Source organism: Bufo bufo, chromosome 2, assembly GCF_905171765.1.
Source record: "Bufo bufo chromosome 2, aBufBuf1.1, whole genome shotgun sequence".
Classification (NCBI taxonomy): Eukaryota; Metazoa; Chordata; class Amphibia; order Anura; family Bufonidae; genus Bufo; species Bufo bufo.
Window position 1 is genome coordinate 86,162,396 of NC_053390.1, and position 23,570 is coordinate 86,185,965.

The 23,570-nt window shown below is 44.6% G+C and overlaps 1 protein-coding gene across 2 annotated transcripts in view; it reads right to left on the bottom strand.

The window, feature by feature from the left end:
* NNT (nicotinamide nucleotide transhydrogenase) overlaps positions 1-23,570 on the bottom strand; it is a 116,303-nt gene that overhangs the window by 45,176 nt on the left and 47,557 nt on the right. For both annotated transcript variants that reach the window (XM_040421271.1, XM_040421270.1), the window contains exons 12-17: positions 20,410-20,520; positions 18,368-18,513; positions 15,299-15,494; positions 12,072-12,305; positions 1,987-2,147; positions 323-502 (exon numbers count right to left, since the gene is read on the bottom strand). In XM_040421271.1, the coding sequence (XP_040277205.1) occupies positions 323-502; positions 1,987-2,147; positions 12,072-12,305; positions 15,299-15,494; positions 18,368-18,513; positions 20,410-20,520 (1,028 nt within the window). The remainder of the gene's footprint in view (positions 1-322; positions 503-1,986; positions 2,148-12,071; positions 12,306-15,298; positions 15,495-18,367; positions 18,514-20,409; positions 20,521-23,570) is intronic.

Sequence of the window (23,570 nt, forward strand, 5' to 3'; positions counted from 1 at the left end):
AGGAATATGGGCGAGAAAGGTTTTTTTTCCGACTGTGTGTGGTTTAAACAGGAAGAGCCCGTTTTACTTCTGAAGCGCTGGCTGCCTCTGGCCCCATCTGGCAACCTCAACCGCTAAACAGACCATAATGGCGACCCTATCATTACAATGGTTTTGACCCAAAAAATATTAAAATAAAGTAGGACACATTTGACAGCTTTATCTCTGGTGAGTAATATATGTACTTAGAATGACGTCAGACAATAGCTATACAGGCAATTCCATGATACACAGTGTATTAGGATACGCGTTGTCCCATGTACTCGTCTGCTCTTATACTTACCACGCACATGATGTAAGACAGGATTGCTCCAGAGGAACCAATGAGAGCACCAACGATGGTCAGCAAGTTGTTATTCAGCAGGAATCCTTCAGCACACAGGGCCCATCCAGAATAACTGTTCAGCACTGTAATGACCACAGGCATGTCAGCTCCACCAATGGCTGCCGTCAGGGTGACGCCCTGTGACAAACACAAAAAGGACACTGACTGATGGCGTATCCTGAATCTGATAGGTGGGGCCAGACTCTCGGCACCCCCATCAATTAGCCATATAAAATGGCCTCTACAAAGTTAACCAGACATGGTTCGGAGTTTTGTAGCCGTTGTGACTGGTATTACAAGTCCTTTCAGCTTCATTTTATAACAGGAAAAGGGACTAGGCGGTAATATCAGACACAGCTTTTTACTTTTTTCATACAGATTGGAGGTCTGACGCCCAGAACACCCACCGATCAGCTGTTCGAGGAGAACAAGGCTCTCAGGCTGCTGCCTCCTAACAGCTTACCAAGCATGGCGCCGTACATTGTATAGTGGCTGAGATTGGTATTGCAGCTATTCATGTGAATGGAGCTGAGCTGCACCTAGGTAGATGAACACCACTTCAATGGCCTAGTGTAGGCTGCCAGAAGCTACTGAATCTTTCCAGAAGATAGGTCATCAGTATAAAAAAAAAAAGTCATAAAACACCTTTAAAAGTATGGAGGGGAAGAAGTACTCAGTGGAGAGCCAGTGCCCCTTCAAATAGCTGAGGGTGCAGAGTCCCTACCAATCTTATACTGATGGCCTATTGTAACGATAACATCTGCCTGTGTCTATTGTGGTCATCAGAAAAAGTCACATATTGCTGCACTGGGGGCCGAAGTATCTATAAGTTCAACCAAAATCTGCTCTAATGTGCTGTAAAGAGAATCTCCACCTTGTCATTTCTGGGTCCATACTGGAGGGTAATGCCAAGTCCTCCACAGACTGCAAATTTTTGAAAGATTTAACACAAAAGGGGTTGTCCCAGGCTAGGGAAAAGTGGGGCACAAGCAAAGGGTGGTGTAAAATAAGACAATAAGCATTACTTACCTGTTAAATCACCCACACACAATGCCACCGCCCTTCCGTTCTCCCTGCCGGTCTCTTTACGGGGCTTGCAGCGCCGACATCACATCGACATTTGATCACTGCAGTCAACTGAGGCTATTAAAAGGCTGATCACGAGTGTTTGACATGATACCACCGCTGCAGCCCTGTACACGGAGATCGGGGGTAGAACCGGAACAGCAGCCCTGACGAAGCAGGCAATTCAAGACAAGTAATGCATATTTAGTTATTTTACACCCTCCACCTATCTGTACCCAACTTTTTGCTAATCTTGGATAGTCCTTGTCAACGTGGTGCTTAGTCCTAAACATCTAGGAGTTGCTACAGAATTACAATTTTCCTATAACCATGCCTTTTTATCTCTTTCCCACTATATTAACCCCACAAAATTGCCTTGTAGTACTTTTCTGCCTTCAGTTCAATGGCAATTCTTTCTTGGCTTGAAGTCCAGCATTAACAGACACAGAGTGTATGAAGGTTGAGCTTCCTGGGAAACCAGACTGTCAAACATGACTAGGCTTAGGTCTCCCAAGCAGCAGGATGACTATTCGTCCACACATCTGGTCGTGACCTACCATAACAGCAGAGAGGGCGGTCACAGAGCCCAGGCATGTCATGCCGGTTGTGTAGCTTGGGTCCAGCATGTATGGGATCATACCACCAACACTGGCAGCAAGTAAACCAGCATTCAACGCATGTCTTCCTGGCAGCAGCAGGGGAGCAGAGTTGAGGACACCTGGCAAAGAAAAGAAGCGGCAATGTTACCCAGTGGAGTATGGATAGGTCCTTACAAGCAAAAAGTACAGCCTTTTTCCACACTTCCCTAACTAATTCTCCCAGCACTGGGCACATCTGCCATCTTGTGCCTCAAGCCCAGTATTAATACAAGACTTCCTCCACGCGATCATATTTATTTTGCAGTCTGCCAATTGTGGACCCACAAAATACGGATTCCATCTCTGTTGCATCAGCATTTTCTGCAGACCCATTGACTTCACTAGGTCTGTGGTCCACATTTTGCAGCCATGTATAGGACATGTTCCACCTTTCTGCGCAACAGACATATGTCCTTTCAGCGAAAAGATAGAATATGTCCGCAAAATGTGGACCATGGACCCATTGAAGCAAATGGGTCCACCAAAAAAAATAAAAAAATGCAGATGGCAGAACGCAAAACGGATATGGTCGTGTGCATGAGCCTAATTGTGACCTCTGAACTACTAATCCAGTAACACTTCTGCCATCTAGTGCTTCAGGCCTAACATTAATACACTGCTCAAAAAAATAAAGGGAACACAAAAATAACATCCTAGATCTGAGTTAATTAAATATTCTTCTGAAATACTTTGTTCTTTACATAGTTGAATGTGCTGACAACAAAATCACACAAAAATTAAAAAATGAAATCAAATTTTTCAACCCGTGGAGGTCTGGATTTGTAGTCACACTCAAAATTAAAGTGGAATAACACACTACAGGCTGATCCAACTTTGATGTAATGTCCTTAAAACAAGTCAAAATGAGGCTCAGTAGTGTGTGGCCTCCACGTGCCTGTATGACATCCCTACAACGCCTGTGCATGCTCCTGATGAGGTGGCGGACGGTCTCCTGAGGGATCTCCTCCCAGACCTGGACTAAAGCATCTGCCAACTCCTGGACAGTCTGTGGTGCAACGTGACGTTGGTGGATAGAGCGAGACATGATGTCCCAGATGTGCTCAATTGGATTCAGGTCTGGGGAACGGGCGGGCCAGTCCATAGCATCAATGCCTTCGTCTTGCAGGAACTGCTGACACACTCCAGCCACATGAGGTCTAGCATTGTCTTGCATTAGGAGGAACCCAGGGCCAACCGCACCAGCATATGGTCTCACAAGGGGTCTGAGGATCTCATCTCGGTACCTAATGGCAGTCAGGCTACCTCTGGCGAGCACATGGAGGGCTGTGCGGCCCTCCAAAGAAATGCCACCCCACACCATTACTGACCCAATGCCAAACCGGTCATGCTGGAGGATGTTGCAGGCAGCAGAACGTTCTCCACGGCGTCTCCAGACTCTGTCATGTCTGTCACGTGCTCAGTGTGAACCTGCTTTCATCTGTGAAGAGCACAGGGCGCCAGTGGCGAATTTGCCAATCTTGGTGTTCTCTGGCAAATGCCAAACATCCTGCACGGTGTTGGGCTGTAAGCACAACCCCCACCTGTGGACGTCGGGCCCTCATATCACCCTCATGGAGTCTGTTTCATACCGTTTGAGCAGACACATGCACATTTGTGGCCTGCTGGAGGTCATTTTGCAGGGCTCTGGCAGTGCTCCTCCTGTTCCTCCTTGCACAAAGGCGGAGGTAGCGGTCCTGCTGCTGGGTTGTTGCCCTCCTACGGCCTCCTCCACGTCTCCTGATGTACTGGCCTGTCTCCTGGTAGCGCCTCCATGCTCTGGACACTACGCTGACAGACACAGCAAACCTTCTTGCCACAGCTCGCATTGATGTGCCATCCTGGATAAGCTGCACTACCTGATCCACTTGTGTGGGTTGTAGACTCCATCTCATGCTACCACTAGAGTGAAAGGACCGCCAGCATTCAAAAATGACCAAAACATCAGCCAGGAAGCATAGGAACTGAGAAGTGATCTGTGGTCACCACCTGCAGAACCACTCCTTTATTGGGGGTGTCTTGCTAATTGCCTATAATTTCCACCTGTCGTCTATCCCATTTGCACAACAGCATGTGAAATTGATTGTCACTCAGTGTTGCTTCCTAAGTGCACAGTTTGATTTCACAGAAGTGTGATTGACTTGGAGTTACATTGTGTTGTTTAAGTGTTCCCTTTATTTTTTTGAGCAGTGTATAATAGTGAGCCTCTGGACTACTAATCCAGCAACACAGCTGAGGATAAATATTCAGACCTATTCCAGTATATGGGATTTGGAGCAATGAATTTATTGTGATGGTTCAGTACACATGGAATTTAAAAATGAAATTATACCCCAAATAAAGTTATGGAAAAGTCAACTTCTGCGCTTTTCATACCTCTAGAGTCTGTGTGTTCTCTCTGTAAACATGGTCTCTTCTAACGCCGGTGCCCGCCTCAATCAGTGCATTTATGAGATGGCATCATGGAGGAGTATATGCTCCCCTGCAGCTGCCATCCTATCAGACGCCTCAAAATGGTCTTGAGACATTTGAAAATGCATCTAATTGGTCACCATGAACCAGCAGCATGTAGTCCTCTAATAAGAGAATCTGTCCCAAAGACAGATCCCCTGACATCATAGAGGGGACATTATGGAAAGACACTCGGCATCATTGACCCTGCCCAGCTATGCATTAAACAGCCGACCATTGATGTGTTTTTCCGTGTCCATAGGAGGTATTACACAATTTACACCTCTGATGAATGCCACTTCACAGGAATACAATGCATCCGTCATCCATAGTATCGCGTAATCAAAAAACATAAGTACGTTTGTTTTCTACTGGACATCTCTGTATGGAACAGCAACAGTACACCATCCATTTGAATAGTGATCTACAGATCCCTTTGAGATATGTGCTGGAACTTTCTAAACAAATATGGCAAAATGTAGTATACTGCCACCCCGCCCCTTTAATGCTAACCAGTGTACTGTACTATAAGACAGCACAATGTTTTCTGGTTGGGGTCCACATTGTCAGACTGAACCAACCCCAAGAGCTGAAAATAAAACTTAAAGGGGTCTTAACAACTGAAATACTGTATTTATGGCATATGGAAAATATAGTACATACCATAAATGTCTGGTTACACTTTCAGGACTCCCATCTAACGGGAGAATACATGAAAAAAAAACGTGTGACCAGCGCCAAGATAGACATACATGTCTATTACCAGATGTTTTGGGGGCCACCAGGTTGTGCACCCCGGTCTGCAGCACATCCAACCTGCCGCCACTGTATTATATCCATTTTTATGTAGTAAGCAAAAAAGGACTACTGGCTTCACTGAAGCTGTGAGGAGGATAGTAACATAGTAACAAAGTATATAAGGCCGAAAAAAGACATTTGTCCATTCGGTTCGGCCTGTTATCCTGCAAGGATAAAATGTTTTCTGCTTTAAAACCCGCCACACGTTATAGAAATGTAGAGCCTACGCCAAGAGGTAATAACCCAGCTCAGCAGGCTGAGCGCAGTCTTTGGGGAAGGGTTATTTAATATGATTTGGCAGAATAGTAGGACACAAGCCCTGGACAGAGATATATGCGAGCCGAGGTTCTGATCTGCGAGATGTGTATCTTTTACTTAATTGATGAGCTTAATACAAGCCGTTATCAAAGTTTTATGCTAACAGCGCAGCTCGCCGTCTGCCAAGAAGCTGTAGCTGGACCAAAAATATTCAGCAAGATCTTGGAACAATTTAGAAGGGCCATTATCGATTATTGTACAGATTACATAACAGGCAGGCCTATTTCTACAGACGCCGGGTTCACTGGCCAGTCAGTCCAACCGTAAAAGCCATTTCCAATAGTTGTATAGTAAAGGGTGTTGGTCTTAATTTACCCTGCAGTATCCGAAGACGCCACAAATGTATTACGAGGTGCCTGCTCCTTAATAAATGTATGCATCTTAGGCTACTTTCACACTTGCGTTTGTGGTTCCGCTTGTGAGATACATTTGATGGCTCTCACAAGCGGCCCCGAACGATCCTTTCATCCCCAATGCATTCTGAATGGATAAGGATCCGCTCAGAATGCATCAGTTTGGCTCCGTTCCGCCTCCATTCCGCTCTGTAAGCCGACACCAAAACGCTGCTTGCAGCGTTTTGGTGTCCGCCTGGCCGTGCGGAGCCAAACGGATCCGTCCAGACTTACAATGCAAGTCAATGGGGACGGATCTGTTTGACGTTGACACAATATGGTGCGATTGCAAACGGATCCGTCCCCCATTGACTTTCAATGTAAAGTCAGGACGGATCCGTCTGACTAACAATTAGACTTACTTTTTTTTTTTTTACATAGAATGCAGACGGATCCGTTCTGAACGGATACCATCGTTTGCATTATAGGTGCGGATCCATCTGTGCAGATACCAGACGGATCCGCACCTAACGCAAGTGTGAAAGTAGCCTTAAGCTGTCCGTGCGCCAGAAAAGTAATCTATTACAGCATAGAGCTAGAGTAGGTTTCTGGCATAATGTGCACCCATTTTCAGACGCACACGTGGCCTGCCTCCTCATGCCCACTCTTCGGTAAGGTGTCAGAAAAGGCTAAAAAGGCGTACATTTTGTGGCAACTTTTCTACGCTGGAAAGCTGGCATACAGCGTTAATAAATCTCCCCCTTAATGCCTGGCAGTGCTGATTAAAAATGAAACATGCATTTCTTACCCCAATCAATCCATTGCGCCATTTTACAGAAATCAGTGTTTCGAAGGCTAAGTAAATTAGTGCTTAAGGGCACTGAGGGTGGGTTATAGCCATTCAGTGCACCTTAGCTCTTCTGCGTGTCTTTGGAAGCAAAGCGGAGGAGCAAAGGTGCACAGATTGGCTTGGGCCCGCCCTCAGTGCACTTAGAGTGCTCATTTGCAAATGGATTAAAAGTACTTTTCTTCAGAATGAAGCAACGGATCGCCAAGTGAAAGGTATCATTGCATTCAGCTGAGCTAGTGCCTGGTATATCAGTGAATTTCCTGGTGACAGATTCCCTTTAGGGCTTGTTCATACGACCATATGGCTTTTTCAGGGTTTTGCGGGCGGTTTTTAACGGACCCGTTTTTTGTTTCAGTAGCGTTTCCAGTTCCATTCCGTTTTTCCGTTCCGTTTTTTCCGTATGGCATATACAGTATACAGTAATTACATAGAAAAAACTGGGCTGGGCATAACATTTTCAATAGATGGTTCCACAAAAACAGAACAATAGCAATAATAGGACATGTTCTATCTTTGAACGGAAAAACGGAAACGGAATGCATACGGAGTACATTACGTTTTTTTTGCGGAACCATTGAAATGAATGGTTCCGTATACGGACCGTATATGGAACAAAAAAAACGGCCCGTATACGGAACGCAAAAACGTTCGTGTGAACGAGCCCTTAAAGTAGCACTCCCACAAAAATGATTATTCTCTGACCTGCTAGAAAGGTACATGATGTAAACTGTAGTGAAGGTCATTTTCTTACCATTGACTGTATTTGTGAGTTATAACCTCCCTTCTGATTCTCAGCTGTGTCATGTGACCAACAATTAAACTTTCCAACTGACACAGGACAGGAAGTTACTTCTCTATTCATTCCTATGAGACGGACATTGGGGCTCCTTTAGGAATACATAGAGAAATTGGCTTCCTGTTCGCACATTAGATGCAGTGTTATTTGGAGAGGGAGAGTGCTGGTCACATGACACAGCTGAGACTCAGAAGAGAGGCTATAACTAACAAATACAGACACTGGTAAGAAGATTACCTTCACTACAGTTTACATCTGGTATTTTTCCAGTCAGAAAATACAAATTTTTGTGGGGGTGGTTATTTAAGCCTCACCTTGAAAACTATAGAAACCCAATCATGCCAAAGATCTGGGTGTTCCATAGTCATCATGTACGTATATTTTGTATGATGTTGCTAACTGGAGGCAGAAAGCATCCCATCTCCGTCACATGAGACATATGGCTGCTATACTTGATACTTTGCTGGCTTCCCCGGGATAACCTGCTTTATAATAAAGCTGAACTCTATTGACTTGCGCCCTTCTTTATGTTACCATGTTCAAACCCCGCCATACTGACCCAATCACATTTCTGTCTTGTGGTATTAGATCAAATCCCACGGCAGACGGCAGATCTGACCCCGCAAAATCGCTTTGCTATCATAGTCAAAACCAAGAATAAAAGGTTTTGAAGGAAACAGATGGCAGCATTTTGGGGACCACTAAACCCAATTAAAGGATTATTTATAGAACTTGCACGTCTGACATTTACATTGCTGGAGAACGCTGGGTGGTGAGAGGGGGGAAGACAGAGCTTTGGTGCCAGGATGCAAAAATCTACATACAGCCAACACAAAGTAAAACACATGTACTGGAAAATTGCTCCCAGATCCCTTTATATATGACACCTGGAGCACCAGTCATTGTTACCAGGAAGCTCGCTGTATATCTGCTTATCTAATAGAGATTATTAAATGTGTCGCCCCCTCAAAAATATTCTAAAAAATTTTCAAACCAGCCCCTAAATCCTAATACTTTAAACTTACTCAGTTATTCAATAAAATCTATTGGTATAGTGCCACCTGCTGTTTGTTCTTTTCCTCATTTCTTTGTCCACCTTGGTGGATGGACAATGCTCCGTTCCATCCTTCAACCGCCACCAGACCTCCCTGTGAAAGTTACAGGGAGAGAGCTGCAGCAGGAAGGACAAGCCCCTGAGCTGTGATAGGATGAAGCTGCACCGGAAAGGACAAGCCCCTGAGCTGTGATAGGATGAAGCTGCACCGGAAAGGACAAGCCCCTGAGCTGTGATAGGATGAAGCTGCAGCGGAAAGGACAAGCCCCTGAGCTGTAAAAGGGAGAAAGCTACAGCAGAATGGACACACCCCCTGAGCGTCCAGCTTGAAATAAATCTAGCAGAGCATTTGCAGCAATTATTGTGGAGATCTCTGGACCCATGTGAGGTAGAGGGCTAGTTCTAGCTTTGTTAGAGAGAGAGATGGTTAAGTATTATATGATGTCTGATTTTTATTTTTTACATTAATCAAGGGATAACCCCTTTAACCACCTCCGGACCGCCTAACGCAGGATCGCATTCCGGAGGTGGCAGCCCTGCGCAGAGTCACGCATATATGCGTCATCTCGCGAGACGCGAGATTTCCTGTGAACGCGCGCACACAGGCGCGCGCGCTCACAGGAACGGAAGGTAAGAGAGTTGATCTCCAGCCTGCCAGCGGCGATCGTTCGCTGGCAGGCTGGAGATGTGTTTTTTTTAACCCCTAACAGGTATATTAGACGCTGTTTTGATAACAGCGTCTAATATACCTGCTACCTGGTCCTCTGGTGGTCCCCTTTGTTTGGATCGACCACCAGAGGACACAGGTAGCTCAGTAAAGTAGCACCAAGCACCACTACACTACACCCCCCCCCCCCCCCCCCCCCCCCCGTCACTTATTAACCCCTTATTAGCCCCTGATCACCCCATATAGACTCCCTGATCACCCCCCTGTCATTGATTACCCCCCTGTCATTGATCAACCCCCTGTAAAGCTCCATTCAGACGTCCGCATGATTTTTACGGATCCACTGATAGATGGATCGGATCCGCAAAACGCATCCGGACGTCTGAATGAAGCCTTACACGGGCGTGATCAATGACTGTGGTTATCACCCCATATAGACTCCCTGATCACCCCCCTGTCATTGATTACCCCCCTGTAAAGCTCCATTCAGATGTCCGCATGATTTTTACGGATGCACTGATAGATGGATCGGATCCGCAAAACGCATCCGGACGTCTGAATGAAGCCTTACAGGGGCATGATTAATGACTGTGGTTATCACCCCATATAGACTCCCTGATCACCCCCCTGTCATTGATCACCCCCCTGTCATTGATCACCCCCCCTGTCATTGATCACCCCCCCTGTCATTGATCACCCCCCCTGTCATTGATCACCCCCCCTGTAAGGCTCCATTCAGACATTTTTTTGGCCCAAGTTAGCGGAATTATTTTTTTTTTTTCTTACAAAGTCTCATATTCCACTAACTTGTGTCAAAAAATAAAATCTCACATGAACTCACCATACCCCTCACGGAATCCAAATGCGTAAAATTTTTTAGACATTTATATTCCAGACTTCTTCTCACGCTTTAGGGCCCCTAGAATGCCAGGGCAGTATAAATACCCCACATGTGACCCCATTTTGGAAAGAAGACACCCCCAGGTATTCCGTGAGGGGCATATTGAGTCCATGAAAGATTGAAATTTTTGTCCCAAGTTAGCGGAACGGGAGACTGAGAAAAAAATTAAAAATATCAATTTCCGCTAACTTGTGCCAAAAAAAAAAAATTTCTATGAACTCGCCATGCCCCTCATTGAATACCTTGGGGTGTCTTCTTTCCAAAATGGGGTCACATGTGGGGTATTTATACTGCCCTGGCATTCTAGGGGCCCCAAAGCGTGAGAAGAAGTCTGGTATCCAAATGTCTAAAAATGCCCTCCTAAAAGGAATTTGGGCCCCTTTGCGCATCTAGGCTGCAAAAAAGTGTCACACATCTGGTATCGCCGTACTCAGGAGAAGTTGGGGAATGTGTTTTGGGGTGTCATTTTACATATACCCATGCTGGGTGAGATAAATATCTTGGTCAAATGCCAACTTTGTATAAAAAAAAAAAAATGGGAAAAGTTGTCTTTTGCCAAGATATTTCTCTCACCCAGCAAGGGTATATGTAAAATGACACCCCAAAACACATTGCCCAACTTCTCCTGAATACGGCGATACCACATGTGTGACACTTTTTTGCAGCCTAGGTGGGCAAAGGGGCCCATATTCCAAAGAGCAGCTTTAGGATTTCACAGGTCATTTACCTACTTACCACACATTAGGGCCCCTGGAAAATGCCAGGGCAGTATAACTACCCCACAAGTGACCCCATTTTGGAAAGAAGACACCCCAAGGTATTCCGTGAGGGGCATGGAGAGTTCCTAGAATTTTTTATTTTTTGTCACAAGTTAGTGGAAAATGCAGATTTTTATTTTTTATTTTTTTTTTCATACAAAGTCTCATATTCCACTAACTTGTGACAAAAAATAAAAAACTTCCATGAACTCACTATGCGCATCAGCGAATACCTTGGGGTCTCTTCTTTCCAAAATGGGGTCACTTGTGGGGTAGTTATACTGCCCTGGCATTCTAGGGGCCCAAATGTGTGGTAAGGAGTTTGAAATCAAATTCTGTAAAAAATGACCTGTGAAATCCGAAAGGTGCTCTTTGGAATATGGGCCCTTTTGCCCACCTAGGCTGCAAAAAAGTGTCACACATCTGGTATCTCCGTACTCAGGAGAAGTTGGGGAATGTGTTTTGGGGTGTCATTTTACATATACCCATGCTGGGTGAGAGAAATATCTTGGCAAAAGACAACTTTTCCCATTTTTTTTATACAAAGTTGGCATTTGACCAAGATATTTATCTCACCCAGCATGGGTATATGTAAAAAGACACCCCAAAACACATTCCTCAACTTCTCCTGAATACAGAGATACCAGATGTGTGACACTTTTTTGCAGCCTAGGTGGGCAAAGGGGCCCATATTCCAAAGAGCACCTTTCGGATTTCACTCGTCATTTTTTACAGAATTTGATTTCAAACTCCTTACCACACATTTGGGCCCCTAGAATGCCAGGGCAGTATAACTACCCCACAAGTGACCCCATTTTGGAAAGAAGTATAAACAAAAAAAAGTAAAAATGTCAGCAGCAATGAAATACCACCAAATGAAAGCTCTATTAGTGAGAAGAAAAGGAGGTAAAATTCATTTGGGTGGTAAGTTGCATGACCGAGCAATAAATGGTGAAAGTAGTGTAGGTCAGAAGTGTAAAAAGTGGCCTGGTCTTTCAGGGTGTTTAAGCACTGGGGGCTGAAGTGGTTAAAGTAAAGCATGATTATTCTGTACTTTGTGGGAGGCCATGGGGCACACTCACCTTGAAGTTTTCCGTAGGCCACGAGAGAGCCGCTGAAAGTGACACCGCCAATATACGTGCCGAGGTAAGCCACAATCTTCGTGAGATTGGCAGCTGGATCTGTTGCAAAGTGTGGGTACTCAATCATGTACTCGGCTACACAGGTGAGGACAGCAGCCAGACCGACTAAGCTGTGGAAGGCCGCCACCAGCTGGGGCAGGTCAGAGATCTGGATACGCTTGGCGATGGTCAGACCTGGTAGTGCGAGAACCAAGAAGACATTAGACGTTATTGGAGCTGCAGACTGATTCAGGAGGGTCTGTGGAACTGCAATGAGTCGTTAGCAGGTGTGGCTAATAATACACAAATATAATATGACGTATACCTATAAAGCTCTTGCGTATAACTGAAAGAACAGAGCAGCATGCATCCTTATTCCTGTTATCAAGGCAATAGAAAGCTGATGCCAGTGTGAACACAGCCTAAGACGACACCACTGAATCCAGATCAACAGTATAAATCCAGTGGTCAGACTCAAATTTCTTCAGTAAATACACATCAGATTTTTTTTTTTCCGACTTGTATTTTAATCCTCGTGAAGATACCCATAGAGGATATTCGGCATGTACTGTAAGTAATAACATCAGGTGATGACCTTATGGGGTTCAGCATTTAACACTTGCAGCGCTGTGGGGTCCTGGATTACAAAGGGACCAAGGAAAACATCAGCATGAAGAACGTGTGTTCTCCCTGTGTTTGCACAGTTTCCTCTCAAGCTGCAAAAAGCAGACTGGCATGTTAATCCCCATCACACTGGCCCTGGTGTACGTGCAGATGGTGACACCCTTTGTACAGAGCCCCAGAATGCGTTAGTGCTATGTAAGCAATGGGAGTAAATAAGACGAAGATCTATATAGCCTGCTGAAAGGACGGACATGTATACAGTGGTTAACCGAGTGTTTATGGCTCATGCACACGACCATATATCCGTGTCTGATCCACATTTTTTGCAGATTACTTGCGGACCCATTCAATTCTATGGTGCTGCAAAAAATGCAGAAGACAGCACACGGGTGTCATCCGTGTGTTGTCCGCATTTGTGTGGATGTTCCGCAAATTATAGAGCGTGACCTATTATTGTCCATCTGCGGACAAAAATAGGCGTTTCTACAGTAGGGCCCGAGGAAAGTGTGGGCAGACCGCAAAACAGCAATGGCCGTGTGCACGAAGCCTTAATGGTAGTAACTGGCCAGCAAGACCTATAGATTTAGGGGTCATTGATTCCCGTGTTACAGTTTTTACTACAGTCTTTCGAAAATTAAGCCAACATTGCAGTGTATTAGGGTTTGCATGGAGGCAAAGGTCTTTTCACAACCTCTGCAGATAATATGACTTGATGGCGAGGGCTGGATACTCGTGCGGGAAGCGCACAGCTGCAGGACCTGACAACGTTCTCAGCGTTCTGGATTATTTGCCGATTGAAGATAAAAGGGCCTGTTCAGGGATCATGCCATCAAAAGGCACGACATTCCAGCTTTCTACCCAAGAACAAGTCAGCAACATGCCTTAGAGGAAGGGAGGCGTGCGGCAATCGTTTGGAAAAGTTTGTTCCTTCTAAAATAACTCTCCATTACTTCAAAGGAGCAACCGAGACAAGACAGACAATAAAAAAATATGTATAATGGAGGAGGGGCAGCACGAACCTCTACAGGACTGCAGGCCCATTATGTAAACCTGTCAGGGTGAATTAATACAGCATTTGTACCGAAAATAACTTTACATCTTGCAGGTCGGTCGTGTAAAATGTGCCTCACCTCTACGCAGAGCGGCGGTCATTACACAGGATTTACTAACCAATATTACAATACCGCCTGTCTATTGAGGAGCCCAACCCAAATTGTAAAAACAGCCATATATTAGTCCTCAGACATCAAGGCAGCAGCTGAAGTTTAGCAATTAGGTTTGCTTTTTAGAGACATGTCTTTTTTTTTCCTGTTCTGGTGTGGCAGCCATTTTGTAAATATGTCAACTGGAAGTGCAGCCATTTTGATTGGTTTCTTAAAAACAGATTGCAAAATTGTCACTTTTATTGAACAAGCATGCTGACAAATTGATAGCCAGTTTCTAAAAAGTTGGCCCAAACAAGGCCATCAAAATGGCTGCTCTTCTGGTTTACAATTTTCCAAAAATGGCCACCACTACAAAAACTCTGATTTCTCCAAGCAATACAAAAAGACAGCTTTTGCTGTTACTTACCTTTTGGTAATGGCCTTCGTCTGTAAACCATAGTTAACCATCTTTAAGCTTTTAAACACTTAGGCGGCATTTACATGGATCCACAAAACACAGGCATCGGCCATGTGCACCCTGCATCACGGTGCGGACCCACCGACTTCAGGGATTCCCATGTGCTTCTATGTCCTTACTGTTGCACCGAAAAAGATAGAACATATCCTCTTTGGCCACATCTTGTGGATCGTGGAGCGACTGAAGTCAATGTGAGGTGCACATGGCCAGTGCCTGTGCTCCGCGGATCTGTGGTCGGCAAAATGGGCATGACCGCCACACGGTCGCGTGCATGCGGCCTAAGGCTGAGGCTACACCGACTTGCAGCAGTGCAACATAAGGCAGTCATGTTGAGCTACTACATCTCAACCATTCATAGCAAAGGAGCAGCAATGCAACCCACAAGTTCCCGACTGTGGGCAGCAAACCAACCCTGTTCAACTTGTACCTTGCAGGGCAGCATTTGCAATCTTAGGACCCATGAACACGACCGTATGTATTTTATACGGATGACGTCCATGTGCATTCCGTATTTTGGGGAACGGAACAGCTTGCCCCTAATAGAACAGTACTATCCTTGTCCGTAATGTGGACAATAATAGAACATGTTCTATTTTTTTGAGGAACGGACATATAGGGAAACAGAATGCACACAGAGTAACTTCTGTTTTTTTTTTTTGCGGACCCATTCAAATGAATGAATACGGTCCGCAAAAAAAAAACAACGTTTGTGTGCATGAGCCCTTAACGTCACACAGCCCATCAGTCGCCATGTAGCCCTGGCCTAATGCCACTTCTGGAATACACCGGAGGCCAGTGCTAGAGGATATGGAATGCAAATAACAAATCTCAGCATTGTCTGAATAGCTCTGGCCAGGAGTCCACAACTACCAATCAAACTGTAAAAACAGCACAAAGTTAGAAAGATAAAAAAAACACAGATAAAATAGTAAAGTACTTACCAATAGTGCCACCAAACGCCATAGCTCCTGACATCTGGGCTAACAATTCTGGGGTTGGCTTCAGGGCCCCTAAAGTTGCTGCAATTCCTCCAGCGACTCCTATCATACCCAGCGTGTTACCCAGACGGGCAGTGCCTTGAGTGGAGAGGCCAGCCAGGGCACCGACGCAGCACAAGCCAGAGCCCAGGTATATCATCTGAAACACAGCCACGGCAGAGGAATTAGAATTCACTTTGAACGACCCATCCTTATGTAATGTAAAGTAAACTGTTGTGGATTGGGCGCCGCAAGTCTGCCACTTCTGAACACGACCTTGTGGATGAGGCTCTTATTGGGGCCATGCGGCCAAAGTCACCAGAATAAAAGTTACTATTTTCTCTCATCCCTTAAAAAATAAAGTCTAGAATTTGCCGAAGCAGCTATTAAATATCAGCCTGTTACATAAACACACTAATAATATTACGCCATCTGTCTATGAGCCATCTTAGCGGTTTGTGCTTGTACACAATACTAAGGTCATGGATTACACTTTTATTATCACATTATTAAATATATGAACCACCTCGTATATGAAAGAAAGCTCCTGGCTCCTTCCCTTGGCACTGAGTGTAACAAATCCCCTGCAGACTGCATGTAAGACTGGAGGCAATAAAGACTCGAGATCTGGCTTCACGTGTTTACAGGACAGCACAGGGCCCGGCTGACTTCAGAGGCATCTACTAAGAACTTGGGTTGGTTTTTCTAAGGGGGAACAGTTTTATCTACAGAACTCGGCCATGGTCAGAGTTGAAGGAGGGGGATCTGGCTATTAATTTTCTCATAATGGATTTCATATTGCCTTTGAAAAAGATTTCGGCCATGTTCAACCTGTGAATGTGTCTACGATGCTCACAAGTATTCCCGTTTGTGTTGGAGAAGTAGAGGGGTGTACACATATACACTCAGTCTGTATACCGGTGTCCTTTGTTCAGTATAGATAGTAACTCATGAGGTCGAATAAGCTCTTGTACTACTATTTTGAAGGTGGCGTCACCGAGTCTAGTACTTTTTGGTAAAGATTTAAAAAAAAAAAAGCTATAGCTAAACAGGTTGTCCCAGGATGACAGCATAGGTGATAAGTTTCTGACTGATGGGACCAAAATCAATTACAGGAACCGGGGTCCCATGTCCCCCGTTTGACTGGAGCTGTAGTCAAGCATGCACACTGCCAGTCCATTCAGTGTTGTATAGCAAGGTGTTTTAGTGGTTCTTTCCTCTTTAATTCCTTGTAATGTAGTTGGTTAGTGGTACATGGTGGTACCTGGCGTTCATGAAGTCTGAAGTAACTGTACAAGCGTACTGCACACTGAAGACCCCAGGAGGGTAGAAAACATCTAGCTAGGTAACAAAGGGGTTAGCTCCATTGAAGACATCAGCATAATGTGTCTGGTTACCATGACCTTTGTATCAAATGTGTGTCGGCCAGGTGTCACGTTGGGAACTGACCAATGGGAGCTCGCTCATTTGCTCGCGCTGGTGACTGTTATTTTATTCTTAATGTTCTCCTTTGTATACATCTTTTATCATAGTTTAGTTAAGTCTATTTATTCTCAAATCTCAGATCTCACAGTAATACAAGTGTCTATGGGACTAATGGAAACACCCAAGCGCTGCACTCGCCATCTACAGGAGTCCCATAGACCTTGAATGGAGCACCAGCATGCATGTTTGACTACCGCTCCATTCAAACGGGGGACATGCTGCTCATATCCAGGGGTTACAACTACCCTGAAATCTAGTAGCAGTGGTCATGCTTGCACACTTGGGGGAAAAAGCGCTGGCCTCACTCGTGGCCTGGACCGTGGGAGCTCACATTAGGCATGCATAGTGGCTCCTGTTCACATGGCATCTGTGCTGTAGCGGGTCACCGTAACCCCTGGAAACGAGCAGTGTATAATGCGATGAAAAAAGGAATAAAGTCAGCAAAGGAAGGAATACGAACAATCACAATACATTAATAAGTGCCGTGTTTTAACTTGGTGAACATGATAAATGCTGTTTACTGAAATTAGACAACCCCTTTAAATAGGAGTACACTGAACCCAGTCTCACATTGCCTCAATGATGGCCCCAGTAACATGGAAACCCTTCATCATTTAAGTTTATGGAATCTCACCAGGACACACCATAACAATATAATCAGTAAAGCTCCGACCTCTGGGACCCCAGTATCTGGAGAACAAAGCAATGGTCCCTTCTGCATTTGTTAATGCTCCCAGGACACTCCATGTGCAGGGTGAGATGAACAGGGCTGAGTTGTAGACCCCGGGACAGAGGGTGGCCGGGAGGGTTGTTGTACTGGGACACTAGTGAAGGGTCTTCAATACATGGATTGTATGGACCACCATTGATCAGTATGTGATGGCATATGCCATCATTTACCATAGCGGGTAAACCTATTATGTACAAGTTACATACTGAACAACAGGAAAAGGTTAATTGCTGCTAATTACTTATTCTGTATCCAGATCCTTACTAGTTGCAGTCAATAGGTAACTTGCCACAAGGATTCAGATTAAGGAGATCGGGGCACTGTAGATGTGGCATGGTGCGCAGGACAGGGCACATGAACGCTGCGCAATACCATAATAAACTGTGTGGAAGACTTACTTGTGCTGTAATATCCCCCAAAAATATAGGAAATGCCTGTTTTAAGAAGAAAGGAGATTCCATACGGGAGCTTTCCTTCCACTCCCCCCACTTCTTTGGGGAACGAGAGCTCATAGGAGAGTAGATCAAGGCTCAGAAGGGTTACATATAGCTAAGTGCCTTTAATTGCCATTTAAAACCAAAAAAAAAAAATTACCATAGCATCAAGCTGAGGACTGCTTTGTTTCCCCAGAGGCAGCGCCATTCTGACCTACAGGCTGTGTCTCATATCAAGGCTAGCCCCCATTCAAGTAAATGAGACTGAGGTGTAATACCAGTCACAGCCCACGGACAGAAGTGGCGCTGTTCACCTAAAAAAGTCCAAATGGGCCAAATGTAATTACAATTCATAAATGAATACACAGGAAATCGCCTCCTTACCTGCTCAATAGTATATCCACTGTTAAGTGCAGCAGCATATCCCCCGACAAATGTACCCGCGGGGAGCAAGTACAGGTAATTGTACTCCGGAGGATCGGTAGGACGCTTGAACATGTCCAGCATTCTCTGTGTCACCACGAAACCACCTGCCAAGAAGATGATAAAGAATCAGAAGAGACATCACGGGATAATGACGAGACGATGAGCAATCAAGCAACTACACTCTGTCGACCACGTGTCGGTTTACCGACAAGCTAGTCAGCTTTTTATGCAGCCTTGTATATCTAACGTTTTTTTTAAACACCTTCTCAAACCTACTTTGGCTGATTCTAGATCTTTGGGTTGATCGATTACGCTGCACTAGTTATGTAGTGTATAAACACGGTCAGCAGGTGGCAGCCTCGCCTGCCGTTTCAGCTCTGATAGGGATGCTTGGACAGGTTTCGCCCCACAAGGGGGAAAGTTCTGCTTGTCACTATATTGGGGAGGGAGGAAGCATTGTGATTGGTACTAGATTTGGGAAGGAACAGACGCTTTATTTACACTCGCACGCTAACGACAGTACATAACAGAAAGTAACCAAGACGTCTTGTGCACTGCCACCTAGTGGAGGAAGCCACAGTATTAGTCAATGTCAGACCCTTTAATAGGCCTGGCCACATGACAATTGATTTTGTGGAAAATTCTACAACAAAATCCACAGCGTGTGAATGCCCCCTAAGACTCCCAACACCCGTTCTGACGGCAACTATGAACACCTTGTTCATTAGAATCACGTCTTCGGCTTTTTCCTGAAGGCCTATATTATCTAAAGCTCGGTATTGCTAGTAGGAATAATCCCGCCAAGCTTTAGCATATTACACACTGCTGCTTTAGATTTTCAGAGTAGAGCTTGGCTCTATTTGTGACAGCCATTTAAAGAATTACTTACACAAAGACAGTGAGTAAGGGAAAAGTAATATCCTGGCATGAGGACAATTTGGCTCAATTAGCTGCTTATATTTTTCCATATTGAATTGATTATTGAAGAATGCCGACGCTGATGCCAATAAAAATCACTTTCTCTGCAGACTGGGACCTCCTTACCCCCCCAAATCCATGTCCTCAGGGAAAGTTCCCAGAAAGAAATGATCCAGATGACCATGACAGCGCAAAATGATCCCCATGTATAATGTATTACTTTCCCCAAAAGTACAATCACTCATGTAGGCAAAACTTTCTAAACTAGAACATGAAGGCAATCGTCAAAGAGATTTGCTTATAGTGGCCCAAAATTTCAAAAACCGAATACTAGCTGCGAAAACCTCATTCAGGTGAGCTGAACGGATTTTCAGTCACAGAAAGTTCGGCAACAAATCTGCTGCGTATGAATGCGCCCCAATATAGTGACTACCGGTGATCAGATGTGTGGGGTAACAAAGAGCCGTGGTTTACCATGATCATACTGATTGGGACACTTTATGGGTAAAAGGATACGAGGATTGGAGTTCTCCAGTTCAGCCGCCTTCACCCTGCGCGTAATCGTGTGGGCACACCTGCTGTGCCTGAATAATCATAGAACCATAAGGTAACGGCCACACGGTCAGGTTTCTGGAGGCAGTTTTGGAAGCCAAAATCAGGAGTGGATCATAAAAGGAGAGAAAGTATAAAGGACAGATATGATATGAGCTTCAAAAACCACATCAGGAAACCTGACCATATGGCTGTACCCAAAGGGTACAATTACCCAGGCGTGTTGGCATGGGCAGGAAGTTAACTGCTAATTGGCATGGGCTTATGGACTTGGTGCAGTCCAGTATTTAGCAGTAAATTGCAAGTGCTATCATTGCTCATGAAATACAGAGTTAGGGCTCCGTTGTTGTTTTGCAGTCCGTTTATCACAGATCCTTTGTTCCGTATATGAGGGTTTTTTTCCTCTGATTTAAGTCCTCTTCCATTTCGTTATTGCACAAAACATATCCGTATGGTTTCCGTATTCGATCCGTTTTTATGCGGATTGGAAACAAAAACAGTAAGTTACTAAAGTCCATCCCTCCCATTACCTGCAATGTTGATGGAAGACACGAATGCAGCAAGTACAGCAAGGATGTCAGAGGAGCTGGAGGGAAGATAAGAACCCCCCATCAAAGCGAGCCCACCGACAGCAGTCAGACCTGCAAACAACAAGACAATGTCAGTAATAGTCCTATACAGTTCTATACATCCCCTGAGAAAGGGGCAAGGTCCACAAAAAAAAAATAAGAAGGGGTCCAAGAAATCATGTTCCTTTCCGATATGTTCATATTAGATGCGCTGGCACCTACAATATATATATATATATATATATATATATATATATATATATATATATATATATATATATATATATATATATATATATATATTTTTTTTTAATCAGATGTTTATTTTTATTTTGTAAAAATATACAATACTTATTAAGTCTACATTCATACTATGTAAGAGATAAAAGTGTTCTTAGATAAATATCATGACGAAAAAAAGTGGCATTTAACAAAAACAAACTAAAAAAAGTCAAGAGTTTTGACCTGCCACTACTAAGTTTTCATAGTGTCCACTAGGTGTCAGCACATAATGAAAGCCAGTAGATGGAGGTCAGTGAAGCCTGACTACTCATGGCAGAGTCTGAAGACAACCATCACCCGGGAATATGCAGTACACGTGTAATGTCACCATAGCAAACCGCAGAGCAAGCAGAGGATTTACAGCGCTGCAGCAGTGGATAGTGCACTACATTTACTGCTTGTTAATTCTACTGTTGTAATGCTACAATTACCCTGTGGAGGCGCTGCAAGAACACTGAACACTGGTTTCAGCATGCCTCCATAGATTATAGCTGATAGGCTGATCATGGGCTTCCAGTTGCAGTATATCTGGAGGCATTCTTCAAACCTCTCCTCAGAATATAGGCCGATTGTCCCAGGTTCCGCTCGTAGCACCCGCTGCAAACAGTCTATTCCGCCAGGGTAAGCTGCAGCCAGTCTCCCACAATTCCACTGCGGCGGCGGCTATTATATTACATGGAATACAAGGATGCCTCGAGTCCGCCAGAATAAAAACTGCTCGTACAGAGTGTCTGTTCTGGGTCATAGAAGGGGTGGGGTTGCCCCCTGCAGGATGTTCAGAGAGAGCACAGTTTTCCCATTCCCATGTGGCGTTCACAGGGGTCATCTATGATTACAATATACCTTAATAGTGGCTATAGACAGGGGTCGACCTGAGACCACACCAATTTATATACACTATACTATGGGTAGGTAACCTCCGGCACTCCAAGTGTTGTGAAACTACAACTCCCAGCATGCACACTTGCTCTGCTCTTCTCATAACTCCCATAGAAATGAATGGAGCATGCTGGGAATTGTAGTTTCACAACAGCTGGAGTGCCGACGGTTGCTGACTCCTGCACTATAATTTTAAAAGGGGCAATCTTCTTTGTTTTAAGGGTCCCACGACAAGGAGCTACATTAGATGTCCCACTACCAAACCCCCTGAGCTGTGATAGGGAGAGCATGGACACGCCCCCTGAGCTGCAGCAGAAAGGACACGCCCCTTGAGCTGTCAGCTTGATATAAAGCTAGCAGAGCAATGAATGTGGAGATCTCTGGACCCATGTGAGGTACAGGGCTGGTTCTAGCTTTGTTAGAAAGAGATTGCCATGTACTATAGGATGTCTGAAGCTCCATGATCCCTTCAAACAGCTGATCAGCATGGGTGCAGAGTCCTTCTGATATTGATGGCCTAGCAATATGCTGACACCAAAAAATACCATTAGTATAGATGCCATTTTTTATTTTCTGAGCATCTACAGAAGATATTATACACACATACAAAGTTAACAGGCATGTAAAAGTTCACTTAATAACTTCATGAATGTCAGTAAAACAGGCGGTGTCCTAAACTGCAGGCACGGAAATCCATCCCCAGTCAATAAGCTGCCAGTCTGCCCGTGAGGCCGTGTAAATTTTAAAATCTGTTAGATGTTCAACAAAAATTGCCATAACATGTTTTATGATTTTTTTTCTCTTTCTCTCCCTGAAAGGATTTTTATTGGAAAGGAGAAAGAACCGAGGCTATAAGCGGCGTTTATAAGCCGGCTGTTTCATATACTGCATTCCTCAGCAGGAGGCATGATGGCCCCAGCAGGACGCATATTACCGCACCGCATAGCGCCGGCTAATAAAAAGCATTTTTAACAAACATGTTTCTGAAACAAGTATTGAAATTTCACAGCCTGGACCCTGCAGTGCAACTGGCCTGAATACAAGAGAAAATCAGCAAAAACTCAAAAAGGTGGGGGAGCTGGGGTGTAAAGAACAGGAAGAGGCACAATACTGCGACTTACATCGGGCCCAACAATCCGGCTAAAGGGAAAAAGGGTTAAGAGGTTGTCTGGTTTACATCAGGACGCCCCTGTATTAGTCAAAGCCCTCCGCTAGCCAAGTACATTTTGTTTAAAGGAGTTGTTTTTGTTAACGAAAAACAGCGCCTTTTAACAGGGTGCAAAACGTGATTTGAACGGCCCCCTAAGAGCTACCCCAAAAATACGTGAATGACAGGGTGTCCCACTGCAGGGACAAATCATTACCTGTAATTTCACAGCCATGATACAAGGACATGCCAGGAGAGGCAGGCAAAGACAGATCTCGGCTCCAAATACTTGATGGGGCTCACAAATCAGAAACTCCTCTCCATTAACTCATTAGGCCTTAATAAAGTAGTAGTAAACAGGTTTCATACAACATCTTTGTTGTATGGAAAAAAAAAAAAGCTGTGTTGTCTTGGAGCTAAAACCACAGTCATCAGATGTTACATGTTGACCAATAGGACATTATAAAATTGCATGTCCTTGGTCCTTTTTTTTTTATTAATAAAATTGCAGCATCCTTTGGATGTGGCGGGTTTTTGCAGAGGTTTAGAGGGAAAATCATCAGAAAAACTGAATAAAAAAAAAAGTTGCAACTAAAAAATGCCACCCCAGGAAAAAGCTTGCAAAAACCACACTACTTTCAAGCAAGCCAAAACATTCACTTTAATGGGGCCAAGCTGCGCCTAGCCACGATCCGAAAAACGTGGGTAAGCTGCAAGAAGGCTGCGGCACTTCTGTGTGCTCTGCTGACTTCTCTAACAGCTGATGGGCGGGGGTCCCGACTCCCGGGTGTCAAATACTGATGACATTACCTGA